Here is a 19,346-nt window from a genome sequence, read left to right on the forward strand (position 1 = left end):
GTGTCCTTTGTAGCTTCATTTCATGTTTCTTTATTGTCATTCAACATAGTTTGTAATTATGCTTATATCTGTGCATTGCTTTGTTTAACGTCTCTTCTCACTGGAGAGATTTGTGTAAGAAACTGGAGAGGGAAAAAAAGGGACCAAGGAGAGTTATGTAGATCCTGTGCATACTACAATGCTTGGGACATGGTAATGCTTAAAAAGCATTTGTTGAAGGAGTGGATAGATGATAGATAGCTTATCGGTATAGGCAAGCAGGAGATAGCAAAGGCAGAGAAGTTACAGGGTCCTGGAATCTGCCTACAGTCTCAGAGTCCTTGGTTTGTGTTCTAGCCTTTCTGAAATAGTAATGGGCTTCTCCTTTCTGTGTTTTGCGTTTATATCTGTGAGTGTGGGAGTCAACAACTATATTACCCCACACACATACTAATGCTGATGTAACTGCAGTTGATTTAGGGGCCCTTGGTGGTGGCAGCTAGATTTGTTTACCTGTTAAATTGATGCATAGGTGGTGCCGTAGGCATGCAGCCAAACAGGTATTTGCTAGGCTGCATTAACCCAGATTCCTTTTTAGCCTCTTGAGTGATGTAAGCAAGTATATTGTATGCTAATTAAAGTGTTTATTACTTGTAGGACGAGTTGTATTTGAAAAGAGGTATTTGCCTTTTAAGGATTGAAGAATTCATGTTCAACTTATTGAATAGAAGGTGAAGTAAATTGTTAAAAGGAACATATTAGCAGTAATCACATTATACTTTTTTCCTCCTATTAAGCCTGCTCTGGTGTCAAAAGTCTAAGAATTGCATTAGCATTCTTCAAATTTCACTGTCTTAGGTTGACTTGCTTCATCCATTCAGTAGACATGTTGAGCTTCTAGTCTGTCAGGACAGAATTAGGAGCTAGGGTTACAGAGATAAGAAATTCATTTCCTACTCTCAAGTAGGGTGGAAGAATATACATTATATGGATACTCAGCAGTGGAATGTTACTATGAAAAGCCTTCCCTGAAACCCAGGGAAGGCTTTTCATGATTCCTAAATTCATCCTTGAGTCTAGTTTTGAGTTAGCTAGGCAGAAAAACTTCCCAGGTAGGTACAGAGACATGAGACCACATGTAGACCAAGGGAAGGAGTATGAGACAAGGCAATGGCCAAATCAAGAAAGATCTTATGTACCAAGTAGTAGTTTGAATTATATTTTCAAGATGAAGGGTAACTGTTGAAGGGTTTTAAGCAGGGACGTTTGATACCATTGAGATTGGAGCAGAGTGGAGGTAGAGGGTAATATTTGTGGTGGGGAAATAAAATAGAAGCCAGTTTCAGAAATGTAAGAAGTGATAGCGGCCTAAATTAGGTAATTCCAGTGAGACTATGGAGACAGATTCAGATACTGTACTATAATTATTTCAGAAGTGGAATTTTCCAGACGGTGGAGATGAAGGAGGAATTTAGTATGATTCTCAGGTTTGGGCATTCTGTTTGGACAGGTGAGTGGTAGCATTCTTTAAGGTAGGGAACGAGAGGAGGAACACTTTCTAGGGGGAAATGTTGAATTAAAGTTTAGATGTGTTGAGTGTGAGGTGCTTGTGGGACATTTAATTGGAGATGCTTAGGAGTAGGATATATAGACTAGGGGTCAGGAGAGAGGCGCAGGGGCTAGAGATTTAGGAGTCGTCGTACATGTGGTTGTTGCAACATAGGTTTCAAAGAGATTACCAGGAAGAATAAATAGAAACAACATAATATTGCACTTCTCACATTCTTTCAGTTTATTATGTAATTTAGTTCAGTGTCGTCCTATTTCAGTTTTTCGTTTGGAAAATGATGTTTGGCTAGCACTGGTTTTCTGTTTCCTTCCCCACCCTACCTCCTACCTCCTGCCCCCACTGCCATGTATAAAATCTGTAATATACCATGTATTTGATATTACTCTGAGAAGTACTGGATAGTTATAATAGTAATAGGTGATGTGGACTAATCTATGTGTTGCATTTAGAGGGCTTTTATAAAACCTGTAATACCTATTTTAAAAGATTATTTCTTTAAAAAGGAAATACCTAATTTTTAAAGATAAAACAATCTATTGGTATTCTTGAACTGCACAAGATTTGTTGAGTCTCATAGCTTTGATCTGTCCAGGAATTGCTTGTGATTTAATCCCTATGCCTCTGATCAAGGCAGAAACTTATTTCTGAAAAGTAGGAGGAAGCCATCTGGGTAAATTAATAGAATCTGACATAATCTATATAAGCTTAAGTAATTTTGTATCTATAGCCAGATTCTACAGGAAAAAATATGCTATTAAACATTGAACAGTTGATTGAAACATACTAATTTTACTTTGCCAAGCTGTACTTTTTGGACTAGTGCATATTTAAAATAATAGTTAATAAAAATTAGGTCCTGCATTGTCATATGTGTTTCTGTGACCCTCACTGGTTTCTCCCAATTTCTTTTTATTGAATTTATTGGGGTGACACTGGTTTACAAAATTATACAGGTTACAGGTGCACAATTCTACAGCACATTGTTTATACACTATGTTGTGTGTTCATCACCATTTATCCCCTCAATACCCTCTTTGACCTACCCCTACACCCCACTCACCCTGGTAGTCACCACCCTGTCGTCTGTTTCCATGAGTTTTTCTCTTTTTTTGCCCAACCCCCCCAACAACCCCTTCCACACACCCCCTGACAGCTGTCAGCTTGCTCTCTGAGTCTGTCTGTTTTTCTTGACCATTTTGTTCACTAGACTCCGCATATGAGTAAGATCATATGGTACTTGTCTTTCTCTGACTGGCTTTTTTCTCTTAGTATAATACTCTCCAGGTGTTTCCATGCTGTTGCAAAGGGTAAGATCTCCTTTTTTTTTTAATAGCCAAGCAGTATTCCATGGTGTAAATGTACCCCAGATTTTTTATCCACTCATCTACTGATGGACACTTGGGCGGCTTCCAAATCTTCGCTATAGTAAAATAATGCTGCAATGAATGTATGGGTGCGTATATTCTTTTGAATTAGTGTTTCAGGTTTCTTGGGGTAACTTCCCAGAAGTGAAATTGCTTTCTTTTCACTTCCTTTTTGAAGGGAGAACCTAAAAACAAAACTTTAGATCTTGCCATCTAGATAACCACTAGCGTTCAAGTGGAGATTTTCGTCAGCCTTGGAACTGAAATGAAGCAGCTTATTTACCCTGCCCAGGCCAAGGGATACTTAGGAGGGTATGCAGAATGATTTTTAAGAAGTCAGCCCTGTTTGGGATACAAACCTGTGATTTAATACTGAAAGCATAGGTCTGTATACCATTTGAGCTATCCAACTTTGATTAACTTAAAATCTGCCTTTTAAAGGGAAGATAATCCAAGGAGACTGTCAAATTTCTATAGAGTATATGGATAAATTATGATGCTTGAAAACTGAAGTCAGTAATGGCAGTACTGACAGATTTGAACTAGAAGAGGATAGCTATAATAAAACAACAATTTGTCACAGTCTTATAATCTCTAGTAAAATGAGGAGAAACCTTCAAAATTTTCTGTTCTACTTTGAAAATGGTTTCCTTGTTTTTTGAACTTTAAATTAATAATAGGCATTAACATAAACCTCATATCCATGTCAGAATAACACAAGGTGCATTTCTGCAGCACAGAATCATTTTAAATCATAAAACTTTTAACTGATACCTGTTTCAAATCTTCCTTTTAAAATAAATTTGTTTTTAAACATTGTTGTTTTTTTTCCTGGCAAGCATCTATATACCCATTTGTACCTCAGTAAATCACTAAGAAATTATTGAATAAAGGTAGTATATGTAGTTAGGCATTTGAAGGGTTACAACATAAATGAACAGTGGAATATAATTTTAGGATATATACTTTCTGCATTGAGGACTTTATTTGCTTAATAACCTTTGTATTTGTTGATATTCTTTCTCATTCTATGCCAACATTTTACAGATAAATTTTGATTAGAAATTTCTTTCAGTATTTATCAGTGTGTTACCAATCACACACACACACACACACACACACACACACACACACACACACACACACACACACACACACACACACTGTGCATGGGCCCACACACATTTTTATAATACCTTTAATTTATATTACATACAAGATCACTAGATCACTGAGAGAGAGAGGATAGGGTTTTTTTTGTTCTGTTTAGACATTACATTTTTTTAGTGCAGTGGAACCCATAGCACTCTATTTCATTAACCAGACCTAATTCTCAGACTTAATCAATGGAAAAGTAAAACCGGCACCTCTTGAATTAAAAGTTACATCTAGATACATATTGATCTTGTATTTGAGCCTGTTTGGTCACTTTTGATATATTATTAGCATGCCATCACTCCTCTGTAGTAGTAGTCTATGAAGAATATTTGGCAACCCAATATTTAAAAAATATTTCTAACGTTTGTGCCAAGTTACTATTTAAAATCAAACTATGACTAAAACTAAATTTATCATCCTACTGCCAGAACTGACTCCCCTTGCTGACTTTGTTTTGTCCATGCTATCATTGCCATTTTGCTTATCACAGATTTTAAAGTTCTGTTTCCTCTATGAATCTGTACTTGATAGCTCCAGCCGATGGTGACCTCTTCCTCTGATGAACTTACAACACTTATTATTTTTCACTTTCATTTTTTGTTATTACTGCGTCCCCATTACAGTGTCTCCATGGTTAGACTCAAAGCCCTTTGAGACCCTAGACTGACAGTTTTATTCTGTAGCATGTAGGGTTTTGAATGAGGGGGTCCCTGGCCTATCTGTCTCAATTCTCTTCTCAAGGTGTCAGTCATTTTGGTTTCTTTTCAGTGTCCTCTTCATGTCCTCTCTTTATTGGTCTATACCTTCTATTGCTCTACTTTTAGCTACTGTGGTTCTTGTGTTTATGAACATTATGGATGATTTTTGGGGATTCTTGGACTAATGGAATACGGGAGATTTTTAAGCTTTTTTTCTATCTCAGGATTCATTTTTAAACTCTACCACAAAAATTCTGCCTCTCTATAATTGCTTTTAGTAATATTTATTCATTTATCAAAACATGTTTTGCGAGTCCATGTTTTAGAAGCAATAGTTTGGATATATAAAAAACGAGGGTTAACCAGACTTTTACTTTTGATACAAAATAAAAAGAAGACAAACATTATCAAGTTCATAAACATATTTTCTTCCCAGGCTCTCTTACTATGTTGCTTTTATAGCCTGATAGGAACAGAGCAGGTGGAAATGTAAATAATTATAATATGTTATGTGTGTCACTGCAAAGTAAAGCTTTTTTTATTTAGCTACCTGGCATTTTGTATATGTCGTCTTTTGAGCCATAATGCTGTTGAATTGTAGATGGCAACTCTAGAGATTTAGTATAACCTAATTTTAAAACTGAGAAAATTGAGGTAAGTGATTGCACAAGGTCACACGTGTAGTTAATGAAGGAGTCAGGAATAGATGACATCTATCTCTTAGAAGTTATTTTAGTAGGTCATAACATGTACATGTAAAAAATAAAACAGTACAGAGAGCTGTACTGTGAAAGGTAAGTCTTGTCCTACCCCATCTCCCAGTTCTCTCATTCTCTTACCCAGAGTAAGGGGCTTTCCAGAGCTGTTTAATGTATACATACCCGTATATATCTGTTATAAATGTAATTCCCCTTCACGCAAATGCTAGCACATTGTAAACACCTTTCTGTAGACCTTGCACTTTATGTGGTATTAACAATATATCTGAAAATTGTAGAAACCAGATATTTTTATTCCTTGGCCCATGCACTTTCCATTTTTTACTATATTGCCTATCATTCAGGCATCCAGTTTCTGCTAATAGAAATAAAGTGTTAATTGTTCTTTGTTTCTGGCATATTGAGCACCACATGTACAATGTAATGTATTTCACATTTTTTCCAGAAAGAGATCATGGTCATTGATTTATTTTATGATAAATATCGACGTTAAAAAGATCATAAGTGAAATGTCCATAATAATTACTAGTAGTTATCAAAAATAGCTGATTGGGGTATTTTCCATTTGATAAAGATATGTCAGGTGAAGTTTTCGGGGAAATCATTTACCTTTAGACTTGTGTAAAAACCTGTGTGGTGTGTACAAAACAGTTTAATATCTCAGTACCTGTGAAAAGCAATGATTTTATAAATATCAAACCACAAATGTTCATTTCCTAAATCTTAAAATCTCCACCTTCATATAAAAAAAAAAGCGTAGAAATAAATTTTTGTTTCTTGAAACAGTTTTTAACTATCTTTTAATGTTCTTGGTAAAAATCATCTGTGTGAAAATATATCCTAAATTTTGATCATTCTGGGTTTATTTTGGCCAACTTATCTATCAATGCAATTATTACTTTATTTTTCAGAGGTTATTGGTGCCTATTAGAGCTGCTTGATTTTAGATCTTTTGGAACAAACTATCACAAAAGACAAATTATTAAAAAAAAAAAAAAAAAGAGTCCCCATGCCAAACGTCCATGATAGGATTAATAGAGGTTAAGTACTTATATTTGGGCTAATTAATTATTTAGTAATCCAGCATTTTCTCTAACGATGGCGGTACTTCTCAAGGTATAATTTACAGAGTAATTCTCTTTGAAAAAGAAAAAATAGTATCAATTGTAACTCCGTTATTAATTGGAAAAAAGTTAATCAGATTAAAAGTATTTTTAAAATAATACTGTCACAATAGTTAAACTTCATTAGTAGAACAAGTAAGTTTGTATCCTGGAGGTTCGTAGCATTAGTGCAGCTTTGGTTTGTTATCCGCAGCCCTTGACATGAGGTCCTCTTGGTTCTTACGCATTCTGACTTTGGAATTCTTGGTGTAAGACTGTGACCTAAAGTCTTGTTAAGAATTGGGATAAGTCATGCTAGGACCTTGCTGTATTTATAGGTCTCCCTCCTATGGAGATATTATCAGAAACCAAACAATGACAAGCAAAACATTCCAAACAGGAAAAAACAAAACACCCTAAGTAACTGCTTATTGCATGTATTTGTGGACATGGAAAATGTTTTGATATTTTTTCTTTAGTAAAAGTGTATATGTCCAAGTTCTACTTGGACTTTTTCTTTTTTGTTTAGGTGACTAATTCTTTTGATAAGTGAAACAGATACTTATTTGTTTATTTGTGCCATTAAAAACATCTTCAGCCTTCTCTGCTGTAAAAACTAAGTTATAAATTCACAAGGTGGTGCTCTGGAGCATGGAGAAACAACACTATGTGCTTTGTTCCTCTTTTTCCCATCATTTCCATTTCTAATGAAATGGTTCTTTTGTGAATGTGTGTAAGCACATGTGAGTGTGTGTGTATGTTTGATATCACATAGCATTGTAGTTTGAAAACGGTGAACAGAAAGACCGAGAGGGCAGGCTAGACTCACAGGCAACTTTGACATGGCCACTACTTTCTAAGGCTGGCCCTGATGTTGGTTCATCTAGCAAGGTGACTGGGTTTGAGAGGACTGTGTCACTCTAGCCTCATAATTACTGGTGTGAAAATACCACAGTGCCAGTTTTTAAAATTTTCAATGAGGAGTATCAGGCACACTCACTTCTCATGTTTATGGTTCAATGTATTTTCTCCCAGTAGGCAAATCTACATGGAAAACTGAATTATAATCATAAGGGTGCTTGATGAGCACTGAGTCAGCTCTCTGACCAATATCAGCAAGCTTTGGTAGTGACACATTCATCTATCCCATAGGAATACACGGGGGACAAAAGTAGGTTTATAGTTGTGAGTATATGAAACAGACTTTATTATTATATTCTTATTATTGTATTATGTTCTGTATGAACAACTGTAAACCTACTTTTGCCCCATGCTGTACTTGCCACTCAGACCAGATCTTTTTCAATTTTTAGAGGATCCTTTCTACTAGACCAGGGTGCAGACACATGGCCAGTTTTTGCTTTTTCTTTTCTTTTCTTATGGAGTTACTCCTTTAGTGCATTTTTCCTCTATTAGAGTTTAATAAAGTTGCATTAATGTATGTAAAACACTTAACCAAATGCCTGGCATATCAGTAAATAAATGATAACTAATATTAATAAGTGTAACTGGTGTTGAATTCAGGTCATCTTGATACTTGTAATGTCAAAGACAGTGTTTTGTGCCATTTCTATAGATGACTGATCTCAGTTTTTATGTTTTTTTATTCTTTAATTCTTTTAACTCCTTCTTAATGTCATTTATCCTTAATATTGAATCTATGAGCTAATTAGGCCAACACTTTCGGCTCTGCATGACTTTGCTACTATTTCGTTTTTGAGATTTTGATTTTTTCAAAATTTTAGTTTCTTGCTTTAAAATACTCCATTCCCCACAGTTCCCCTATCTGTAATGTGAATTTAATGGAAGAGATGACCTTCCGGTTACTGCTCAGCCCTAGAATATACAGTGGTAACTCGGTTTTCAAATGTAATCCGCTCCAAAAAACCGTTTGAGTTCCAAAACGTTCGAAAACCGAGGGATCCGCAGCCAACAGCTAGGCCTCGGGATCTTGCCCTCAGTGGAGGCCGTGTGGCATGTTCAACTTCCGAGGCGTGTTCAGAAACCAAAGCATTTTCTCCGGGTTTACGGCATTCGTAACCCAAAATGCTCATCAATGGAGACATTTGAAAACCGAGGTACCACTGTATATTACTTTATGTCTTATTTGAGTAAGTGATGTCAGTTGTAGTCCTTTCCATCTAATCATGCTTACCTTCACTTCAGGCTCTGCTTAAATTCTTTCTCATAGAGTGTAAAGTTATTTAGAAATTGAGAGCAGCATCTGAAGCCTTAGGACTGTAGGATGGCCATGGAACTGGGAGGCGATGATTGAAAAACACGGTGGACTTTAATGATGATAAATTCAGCAGTCAACAATGACATTACAGATCTGACAAATACACAATTGACAAATCAAAACTTTTTGTGTGAAAATGAGTACAGAAAAGAATAATTGAGATGAGTCAGTGGATCACTCCAGCAACAATAAACCTTGTCAGCCTTCCCCTCACCATGCATGTGGGGATGATTTATTCTTTTAAGTGGCAAAATAGATTTGTGAAAATAGTGGGAAAATTGCCACAGCTCTTTCTGGTGTTTGTAGAAATACAGATTATGGTACTTTTTTGAAGCTGGTGGTCTCTGAACCACACTCAGAACAGTCATAGATAGCAAACATTGTGGGAGTTAGAAAAATGGGTAAATCATTTCAGACTCCAGTAATCAGGGAAAGCTTATCAGAATGGCTTTGGTCTGGGTCTTGAGGGATAGATACATCGTTTGAATAGATGAAAGGAGGGAGAAGACATTTTTTTGATGGGTGAAATGCCAAGGACAAAAGCATTGGGTGGGAAGTGATGTGTGTTGGGGGAGTGGAGAGTCAAGTAGTTTGGTACAAAGATTCTTAAATAGGGTCCATGAAAGAGAATTGAGGCAGTGCTTCTATCAAATGAATTCAGTCCAGAATTGAACAAAAATGGGAGGTGCTATGCCATTTCTGTCTAGCAGCGACTGGATGAAACTAGTATAGGTGCATCTCAGTGCATCAAGCTTCATGTTTTCATGTGCTCTCTGTTATCAAAGAATTCCATTTTAGCATACTTTTTGGAAACTGGAAAGAGTATCAACATCTCTAAAATTCTCTCCTGTCTCTCTCTCTTTAATAAGTATTCAAATGAAAGGAAAAAAATGATAGCACTTTGAGGGCAGATGTGTACCTGTGATGTTAAGCACGTACCATGGTGTTCCTGCTTTGACGAGGAAAGGATATCCACATATCATTGTACCTTTTTATTTTCCATATCAGTAGCTGCCACCACATTTCCAAGAGGTATTGCCAACAAGTAGGAACAGGATATGTTTTTCTCTACCAGACAGAAATTTGCTGCCTTTCCAAAAGTCTTTTTCTTTTTTCTTTTTACATCAAAAAACTATTCAATTTTATTAACCATCAAGGAAATGCAAATTTCAACCACAACACAATTTTCACTTTCAGCCATGATAGAGTATCAGGAATCAAATTTACCCTGCTCCCTGACAGAAGCAAAAAATATGAACACTGGGGGAGGAGTGGAAGGAAGAGATTATAAAAGGGCCTGCGAAGACTTGTAGGGCAATGGATATGCTGATTTCAGGTGGTTCTGAATGATGGTTGTTCTGTAGTTAATTGAACTTGAAGGCAGAGGAAATAATATGACTAACTTGAAAGTCTTGGAGGAATTTAGGGTTCCGGGATACAAGCCATCGTAACCTGACAAAGCGTGCTGTAGAATTCTGATTTTGTTCCATGTACCTTTGAGTCTAGGATTTCAGCACTTGTTGCCATGGAGAAAAAAGTTGCACTTGATTATCAGAGATGATGTATGTGTTGCTCTGTCCAAGACCATCCAATTCAATGAGTCAAAATTCATTGGAATTTGCTACTGAGCAGTTAGATTTATTTTTAATTAATTTTTTTCAGGAAGTTAATTTTCTTTCATGAAAAATAACGTGAGGGAGGCATAATCCTTTGTAAATAATGTTTTTATTTCTTATGTTCAGGAAATCAGTTTCCAGTGCAGTGAAATAAAGTATATGGTGTATGCACTTCTGTGCACGTTCCTGGAGGACAGAGTTCACCTCTTTAATCAGAATCTCAGACTGGTTTTTGAGTCGCCTGAAAGGTTCAGAACTGATAGTTAGCTAGTGTGAATACACTGGGGTGCCCGGGATGAATTTGAGCAAAGGGATGAGAGGAAATTAGCTCATCTAAAGACGACCATGGGAAGGAAAGCTTTGGCAGGACTGGGATGGGATGGGTTAGGGGTTCAGGTTAGCCCCTGGGTCTGAGTTATTTTAATAATATGGAGGGAATTTTCTAGATAGAGCCTCTCAAAGGTAGGAACCTCATGTTTTGATGTTGGGGGTTTATGTATGTGTGTGTGTTTAACGTCTGAGCAGTGTCTGAGACAATGGGCACTCAAAAATGTCAAATTGAAATCACCGTATGGATAGAAAGCTGGACTATAGCACCAGACATGAATACTTGTCCATCTTAATCTGGTATTTAATCCTGTTATGTTAATTCATTTGGTGATAAGGTTTTTGGAGAGTTAATGCTTCATAAAAAGCTCATTCAGCTTTTTCTTTGTTCAGGAGCATTTGTCCTCTTTGTAAGTTTTATTTCTGGTAATTTTTTTACTAAAGGTATGTAGGCATTTAGACATAATTTTTATCCAGTACCTTCAGAAGAAAGAAAACTTGTAGGATAGTGGGACTAAGTCACATTCCAATCAACATCTGAGCTTAGATTTGCTCATTAAGTTACATCTGCCGGACAACTCTGAGGTCGCTTTGGCTTAAAATGTCACTGCAACTTATGATGGATCTTCTGTCAATTTAATAAAGCCCTGGAACCCTGCCCCTGTGTCATATTAGTATAATTTTATTTTCATCCTTATGTATTTTCCTGGAATTCGGTTTAGCAAAGTAGACTCCCTAGGTATTAATAACTGCCCCCCAATTTTAATCTGTTATGATTGGAAGACCAAGATGTTAAATTTAGGCTCTAGTTCATTATAATATTTTAGTTTTTCTCCTCAGTTCTTTCAAGTTAAAGAGAAAATTACTGAATACATTGTTAAAACGTTGGTATAACCTAAAATATTTGTTCTAAAATATGGTAATTTTTTCTGATCTTAGCAAACTTTGTGTTCCCAGGTCTGTGGAGATAACAAATGGAATTAAATGTGTTAGAAGCCCAGAAGGCATTTCCCCCCCGAAGTAGAAATGTTTAATAGAGTAAAATGAGGTGTAACGCCAAAAAAGACTGTAGTGGTTAAGGGATAAACTGTTCTATAATATTGTGATTTACTTAGAACCTTTGAGGTAGATAAACTACTTCTGCAGACCATTACTTCTTAAAATTTCTGATCAACCTCTTTGCTACAAAATATGAAACAATTTAAATTCGAATTGGGAGAAAGAATGAGTACGTAAGACTGGAGTAAAACTCCTTTTATTAAATTAACCTGTACTTTTATTATAAAAATAAAATACGCGTATTGTTTACAATTTGGGAAATAAAGCTTACCTGCGGCCTCGTCACCTGGAGATGAGCAGTAACGTTTTGGCCCCTCTCCCCGTCATTTCACACGCGTGGCGTGTTCTGCATGCGCACACGTGCGCGCACCTAAGGATCCAGGCCCGCTCCAGGCGGGGAGGAAACTGCTTTTTAAGGCCATCTAGTACACTTCCCCATATGATCAGGCATTATTTATCAACAATACAGATACTGCACTGAGTGCTTTGTGTGAAAATTTGGTGTGCATAATTATTACTTAAGGGAAAATTCTGAAATTAGAATTTCTAGGTCAGTATGAGCGTTAAGGGTTCTGATCCATGTTTCTAAGTTGCTGAAACATGCTGAATGCGACTTCGCCTGGACGCCGTTTCCCTCTGAGCGCACAGGCTGAGTCCTGGGTCCGAGTGACGGCAGGACCACCTGTTGGGCGGAGATGGCACCGCGCAGAGTTGGGGTTCGCGGCCTCGGTTGGCTGGGAGGCGCCGGCGCGTTGCCCCGTTTCTAACCGGCGTGTCTTTGTCTTTCTCCCTGGGGACCGCTGCCGCCCGCCGGCCGAAGCCTCGGGAAGCCGTCGCCCCGCAGCGCCGCCGCCCCGGGGAGCCGCTGCCCGACGGTGGCCGCCGTCACCACGCGCCAGGCCGCCGCCAGCTGCCGCGCCAAGCTCCGCGGGGGCGCCGCCCGGGAGCGCCAGCTCGCCGCCCGCGGCCTCCGCAAGCCCGCGCCGCCCTGAGCGCCGCCGCCCGGCCCCGGCGGGACGACGCCAGCCCCGCGCTCCGCTCCCGGCCCGGGCGCCTCGCCCGCCGCCCGCCGCGCCCCGCGGCCCTCCCGCCTCGCGAGCTCCCCGCGCCCGCGGCCCCCGCCGGCCGCGGCCCCCGCCGGGAAGGCCCGGGTTCGCCCGGAGCCCGCCGCCCCTCGGCGGGGCGCGCGCCTTGGGGCGGGCGGCGGGTCCCGCCAGCCGCCGCTCGCGGAGCGTGAGTCCCGCGCTGCGGCCTCAGCCCGGCGGGAGCCTTGCCCGCGGACGATACCACGCCCTTTCCTTCCGCCACCTAATTTATCAGCCACCTAGTCAGCTGCTTTCACTCTTAGCTCCCCAGAGACCGGCCCCCTTAGCCCCGCCGCCTCCCACCTGCCGTCCGCCAGAAGATCGTTCTCGCCGCGCCATCCCCGGGGACGGTGACCCGCACGGGGCAGTTGCGTCACTGCGGCTAGACCTGAACTCCGACACCCAGGCCCCTCCTTGGAACTTGGTCCCTAGGGGCCATTTCCCGCTTGGGCACCAGTCCTCGCCCCTCCCGCACCTCTGCTGCGCCCCTGGGAGGCGGGCGCGCGGGGTTAGAGCTGAGGGCGCTGCTCCGGCCCGTTCCCGCCGAGACCGAGCGCGCTGCGTGCTCGCGGTGCCGCCTCGTCGGAGACCCCGAGGTGCCTGGGGCCTCCCGCGGCCTGGCCGACACTCCTGGGCTGCGCTGCCGGCGCCTGAAGCGCCCCGCGCCCTTCGCAGGTGTCGGACTCGCGCTACGCTGTGAGGGCCCCTCCCCGCCTCTGAGTCCTTCCGTCACCCCTCACTCAGTTACCTCAATAAACCTTGCAAGTTGCACTCGGCCTTGTGTCTGCTTCTGGGACCGGCGCTAGCACGCTGCCGGACACTGCGCCCTGGTCACCACTGTCCTGTCCTGGATCCCCTGGCAGCTGTTCCTTAAGCCCCCCCCCCCCCCCTTTATAAGCCCCCTTTTGGATGCCCTTCCTTCCTTTCCAGCCCCGATCCCATGGCCCATCATCACAGTCATTCTCCCTGAAGCCGGTTTCAGCCGTGTCCAACCTGAATTCCCTCCCGTTTACTTTCCCGGAAAAGCCCAAGTCTGGATGAACCTTGCCGTTGGCCTTCCACGCACCGGGCTGGGACAGCCGAACATTTTCTTCAAGAAAAGCACGCAACGCAGCCAAACAGGTTTACCTTCAGTCCGTTATTTCTAACTTCAAATCGGTGCTACTGTTCCTACCGCAGCGTCAGTTTCCCACTTCTGAAGCTACTTGTACACCTTTTAGTCTCTTCTCAAAGTTTTCTGGGCCCCTCCTCCTGGTTTACTTCAAATTTCCCCTGGAAAATAGAAGGCATTACGTACAAACTTCTTCATCTTTTCCGCACGAGCCCCCGCCCCAATCCATCTGCCTTGCTAACCATCTTTCTGTGGCCCTGGAGGAAGTTTCCAAGGCCAGTGCCTTCCTCCTCTTGAGCTCTGGGTCCCATCCCCTCTGGCCTTTCAAGAGCTTTTCTCCCTAGGTTGTCCCCTTTCTCTCTTCTGCATCATCAGTGTCGTCTCGAATGACTTGTTCCTATCCGAATGCAGACTCCAATGAACCCTGCTTATTAGATCGCAGACGTTCATCATCTGAACCAAACCTTCCCTTGTTCTCAAACCTCTTTTCCATCAACGAGCCATTTCTCGGCTGTCCTTCATAACCAAATTTCTTTATGGAATTATCCTTACATATTGTTTTTATTTTCTAAGATTCATTTTATTCTGTTTTATTTTTTTTAAATATATGTTTTTATTGCTTTTACAGAGAGAGAGAGAGAGGGAGACAGAGAGAGAGATGGAAACATTGATGAGAGAGAAACATCGGCTGCCTCCTGCATGCCCCATGTGGATCCAGCCCACACCCCAGGCCTGCGCCCTGACCTGGAATCGAACCGGTGACCTCTTGGCTCATGGGTAGGGAGCCACTCTTGCTGGGCTCTTCTATTCACTTTAAAATCCACAATGTGACTTCCCCATCCCCAGCACTGAAGGTGTCAGTGTTAAGGTCACCAGTCACTTCCATGTTACCCTCTCCAAAGGGGCGTTTTCCTGCCCTCACCTTGATCAGCCTGCTTCTTTAAATGTTCTCTCTTCATATCTAAGGCACTGTTATCTCCTGGTCTCCTCGCGTCACTGATCACTCCTCAGGATTGTGCCACATGTCCTGACTAACGTTGAAAGGTTGAGGTTTCTTACATCCATTTGGGCCTCTCATTTCTTTCTATGATCTTTCCCAGGATGATCTCATCAGTTTCCATGGATTTAAGCACATCTTTATGCTAATAACTTTTAAATTTCTGTTTCCCACCTTGACCTTTCCTGTAAGTTCTGGACTCAGTGTCTAATTGCTTGCTCAATATCTTCCCTTGGATGATACAGATCTTTCAGACTTAACGTGTCCAAAAATCTAATTCCTCCTTCTTACCCCAAACTTGTCTCCCTCTTACAGTAAGTGGCACTGCCATCATCTCTGGTTCTTTCCATGGCCTCTCTCCTACATCAAATAGACCAGCATAAGCTATCAGATTTATCCTCACAATAGGTCTAACCTGTCTGCGTCTTTCTGTTTTCAATACCATCACTTGATCCTCATGAATATTTTTTTCTTACCCGACAGCCAGTCCTTCCTGGTCTCTCTGCTCCCTCTCTTCACCCAAGACCCACTTCTTGATAGAGTGCCAACAATGACCTTACTTATAAATTGAATTGAGTAAAATGCTGTTCATAAGGTAAAATCTAAACTCCTATGTGATCACAGAGCCCTGCACAATCTGACCCTTCCCTATACCTCGAACCCCATCTATGCTCCTCTGTTTATTGCCCACGATGCAGCCACACTGGCTCCCCCAACATGCCCAGATCTTTCCTGCACCTCAGGGGCTTAGGAAATGCTGTATCTCTGCTTAAGCGGCTCTCCTCGGCTCCCCTCTTCCCCACCACAACCTGGGCTTTTAGTTAACAGGTTAAATACAACATCTGAAGAATGGCCTGCCCAGAGCATCGATCGAAAGTAACCTCTCTCCTCCCATTTGCGATCTCGGCTCTTTACTCGAATCCCTTATCTCAATTTGTAACTTTATTAAATTCACTGTGTGTGTGTGTGTGTGTTTGTGGGTGCACGCATGCGTGCTGTTTGCCATACTGGAATGAATGAGGAAAGAGACTGTGTCTGGATGTCTAGGTTCTTCAACAGTGTATTCCCAGCCCCTAGAACAACACTTGGCACATATTAGGTGCATAATAAATACCTGCTGAAGGAATGAAGTAACACATTTGCTGATTTTTCCTTTGTGGTTCACTTTTTACTGATTTGTTAGAGCTCTTTATATATTAAAATCACTAACCATTTGTTTATTCTACATGCTGCAGACATTTTGCCCCCTGTCATATATGTACCAATTTAATTCATGATGTCTTTGATATACAGAAATGTTACATCTTTCATTTAGATAAATTTATCTTCCTTGATTTCTGCTTTTGGTGATATGTTTTAAAAAGTCTCCTCCATCTCAATGTTATGTAAATATTTGTCTGGGTTTTCTTTAAAAATTTTTTTTGATTTAAATCTTTACTCCAAATGAAATTTATTTTTGATATAGATGTGATTAAGGCTCTAAATATTTATTTAGTTGTTGCATCATCATTTATTGAAAACTCTTCCACTGTTTTGAAAATTTCATGTTTATCAAATATTAAATTCTTACATATACTTGGAGTGTTTCTGGATTTAATTTTTTTTTTTTGGTATCCTCTACTCCTGAACCATGCTGTCATTTTATATTGTCATTTTATAATTTGCTTTATTGCATGATTACCTTTTTAATGGGTTAAACATTACTCTTCTTTTTCAAAATATTTTCACCTATATTTGTGCATTTATATTTTAAGATAAACTTTAGTTATATTTTGGTCAAGTTTCAAAAGAAATTGTACAGGCAATTTGTTTAGATTTGCTTTAACATTATAGATTAATTGGGCTGGAATTGCAATCTTTGTAATATTAATTTTTCCATTCAGGAACTTGTCACATGTCAAGGTTATTGAAGGCTCCTTCTATATTCTTCAGTAATTTTGTAGGTCCTGCATATTTGTTATTAATAATATTATTAGGTATTTCATATATTTATTGGGATTATTTTCTCCTTATGTTTTATAATTGCTCCTTGTAGGGTCAACTTACTGATTTTTTTATTTGAAAAATTAAAAAAATATATATCTTTATTAATTTCAGAGAGATGAAGGGAGAGGGAGAGAGAGAGATGGAAACATCAATGATGAGAGAGTCACTGATCGGCTACCTCCTTTAGGCCCCCGACTGGGGATCAAGCCCGCATCCCGGGCATGTGTCCTGACTGGGAATAGAACCAGGATCTCCTGGATCATAGGTCGGTGCTCAACCATTGAGCCATGCCTGGCCGGGCAACTTATTGATTTTTGCATTTGGCAACTTTTCTGAACTCTCATTAATCCTGCTAATTGATTCTTTTTTAGGTAGACCATTGTTTGAAGTGTAATTAATGATAATTTTTCTCTCTTCCTTTACAATACCTCATATATTAAATAAATGATGGTATTATTTTCCTCTTGTTCCTGACTCTTTAGGGATGATTAATATTTCATCAGCTTCTAATGTTACCTATTGGACAGGAGAGGTCTTTATCAGGAGAAGGGCATGGCTTCCTGGTTCCAGTATACTAAGCATTTTATTGAAAGTTGTAGTTGAATTATATTAAACATATTCTGGGGAACTAGAAATTATCATATAGTTTTACCCCCTTGACCTATAATTACAATAAGTTACTTTAATAGATTTTTCAATATTGGATTATTTCTTCATGAGATGCATCCTGTTTCATCATGGTGGGTTTTGTTTTGTTTTTTCTCTTTCAGTACAATAATATTGAATTCAGCTTTTTACATTTTATCTAGGATAATTGCATTTATATTCATTAATAAGATTGGACTAGAGTTTTTACATTTTTATATTCTATTTTTATCAGATTCCAAAAGTGTCCTGTCCTCTAGATTAGTGTGGAGTATAATAGGAACTGCCTATTCTTTGAAGGTTTGGAAGAACTTACCCCTAGCACTGTTTAGGGCCCAAGCGGTTTTTATAGGTAGGTGTGTAGAAGATAAATCTCTGAAAACATTAAAATTTTCTTCTGAGATTTTGGCCTAGACAGGTTACTTAATAATTGTTGAGTATAAATTTAAAAAATAATATTTTTATAAGAAAATCATGCATTTTCATAGACTTTCAAAGTTTATTAGTAGATTCCTATATGTAATTAGAATATTTTGTCTATATTTGTAGTTATAAATTATTTCTCATTTCTAATCTTTTAGTTGCATTTTTCTTTTTTTTATTAGACTTTCCAATCTTTTAAAGAAACCAACACTTACCTATTTTATAAATTACATTTTTTTCTATTTTCAACATTAATGTAACTTTTACTCTTTATTAATTACTTCTTTATTCTTTTCTTAAGTTTATTTTGTTTTCTAAATGTTTCTTTGTCATTGATAACTTAGTTTATTTATTTTTTATTTCTTATTTAATAATAGGATATAGGCTATAAATTTACCCCTGAGCACAAATTTGCCATCTGAAAAGTTTTGGTATGTAGTCTCTTGATTTATTGCTGTTTTAAAACAGTGGATTATAATTACTGTTTTTATTTCATTTTTGATTGGTTTTATTTAGGATAGCACTGTGAGGTTTTTGTTATTGTTAATTCTGTCTCCTTTTTAATAAAGAATACATTTATTAATATTTATGTTGCTATTTTAATAAAGAGCTAATTAGGTTTGGAAAGAGTGAAGTTATCTGTGAAGTGGTCTTATCAGAAGTTATATGCAAGCAGTACCTAGAGTTCTATGTTACAGGAGCTAAACAATTGTGCCAACTAGTGGTGATATACTAATTACCGACCACAGGGATTTGCTATACCCCTAATACCAATAACTTACTGGAATTGTGATTTCTATATAATGTCCTAGTTACTTAATTAAAAGGCAAGAAAGAGCTTTAAAAATATTTATTGCCTCAAAAGCCCCCAGTTAATATAGAATTAAGTGATCATCTAATAATTAGAAAAACTCATTATCAAAGTTATGAACTCAGGAATTATTTGAAAATTGTGAGCATGGACTTTGTCGCAAAATGTTGGAATTAGAACAGTTTTTCTTTTAGACTTGACAAAGGTAGTTTTAAAAACATTTAATTTTATAATTACAAATGTAATTCATGTACATAAATAAAATACAAATTACTTGTTACTTTATCACCCAGAAAAACACACAGTGCTAACATTTTGTTGTATTTTTCTTCTTTTTTGATAGAATTGGGCTCATGTTCTTTTGCACCATGGTTTTGTTCTGTCACTGATTCTTTGAGAGCATTTCCCTATTACATAAGGAAGGAGAGATGTTTGGGGTGGATTTATTTCAGTATT

At 39.1% G+C, this 19,346-nt stretch overlaps 1 protein-coding gene across 2 annotated transcripts in view; it reads left to right on the top strand.

Annotated features, from left to right (window-relative positions):
• Positions 1-12,824, top strand: part of ZNF800 (zinc finger protein 800) — a 45,172-nt gene extending 32,348 nt beyond the window's left edge. For both annotated transcript variants that reach the window (XM_087821037.1, XM_087821036.1), the window contains one exon: positions 12,653-12,824. In XM_087821037.1, the coding sequence (XP_087677163.1) occupies positions 12,653-12,824 (172 nt within the window). The remainder of the gene's footprint in view (positions 1-12,652) is intronic.
• Positions 12,825-19,346: the final 6,522 nt, after the last annotated feature.

Source organism: Miniopterus natalensis, chromosome 10 (genome assembly GCF_054644295.1).
Source record: "Miniopterus natalensis isolate mMinNat1 chromosome 10, mMinNat1.hap1, whole genome shotgun sequence".
Lineage (NCBI taxonomy): Eukaryota > Metazoa > Chordata > Mammalia > Chiroptera > Miniopteridae > Miniopterus > Miniopterus natalensis.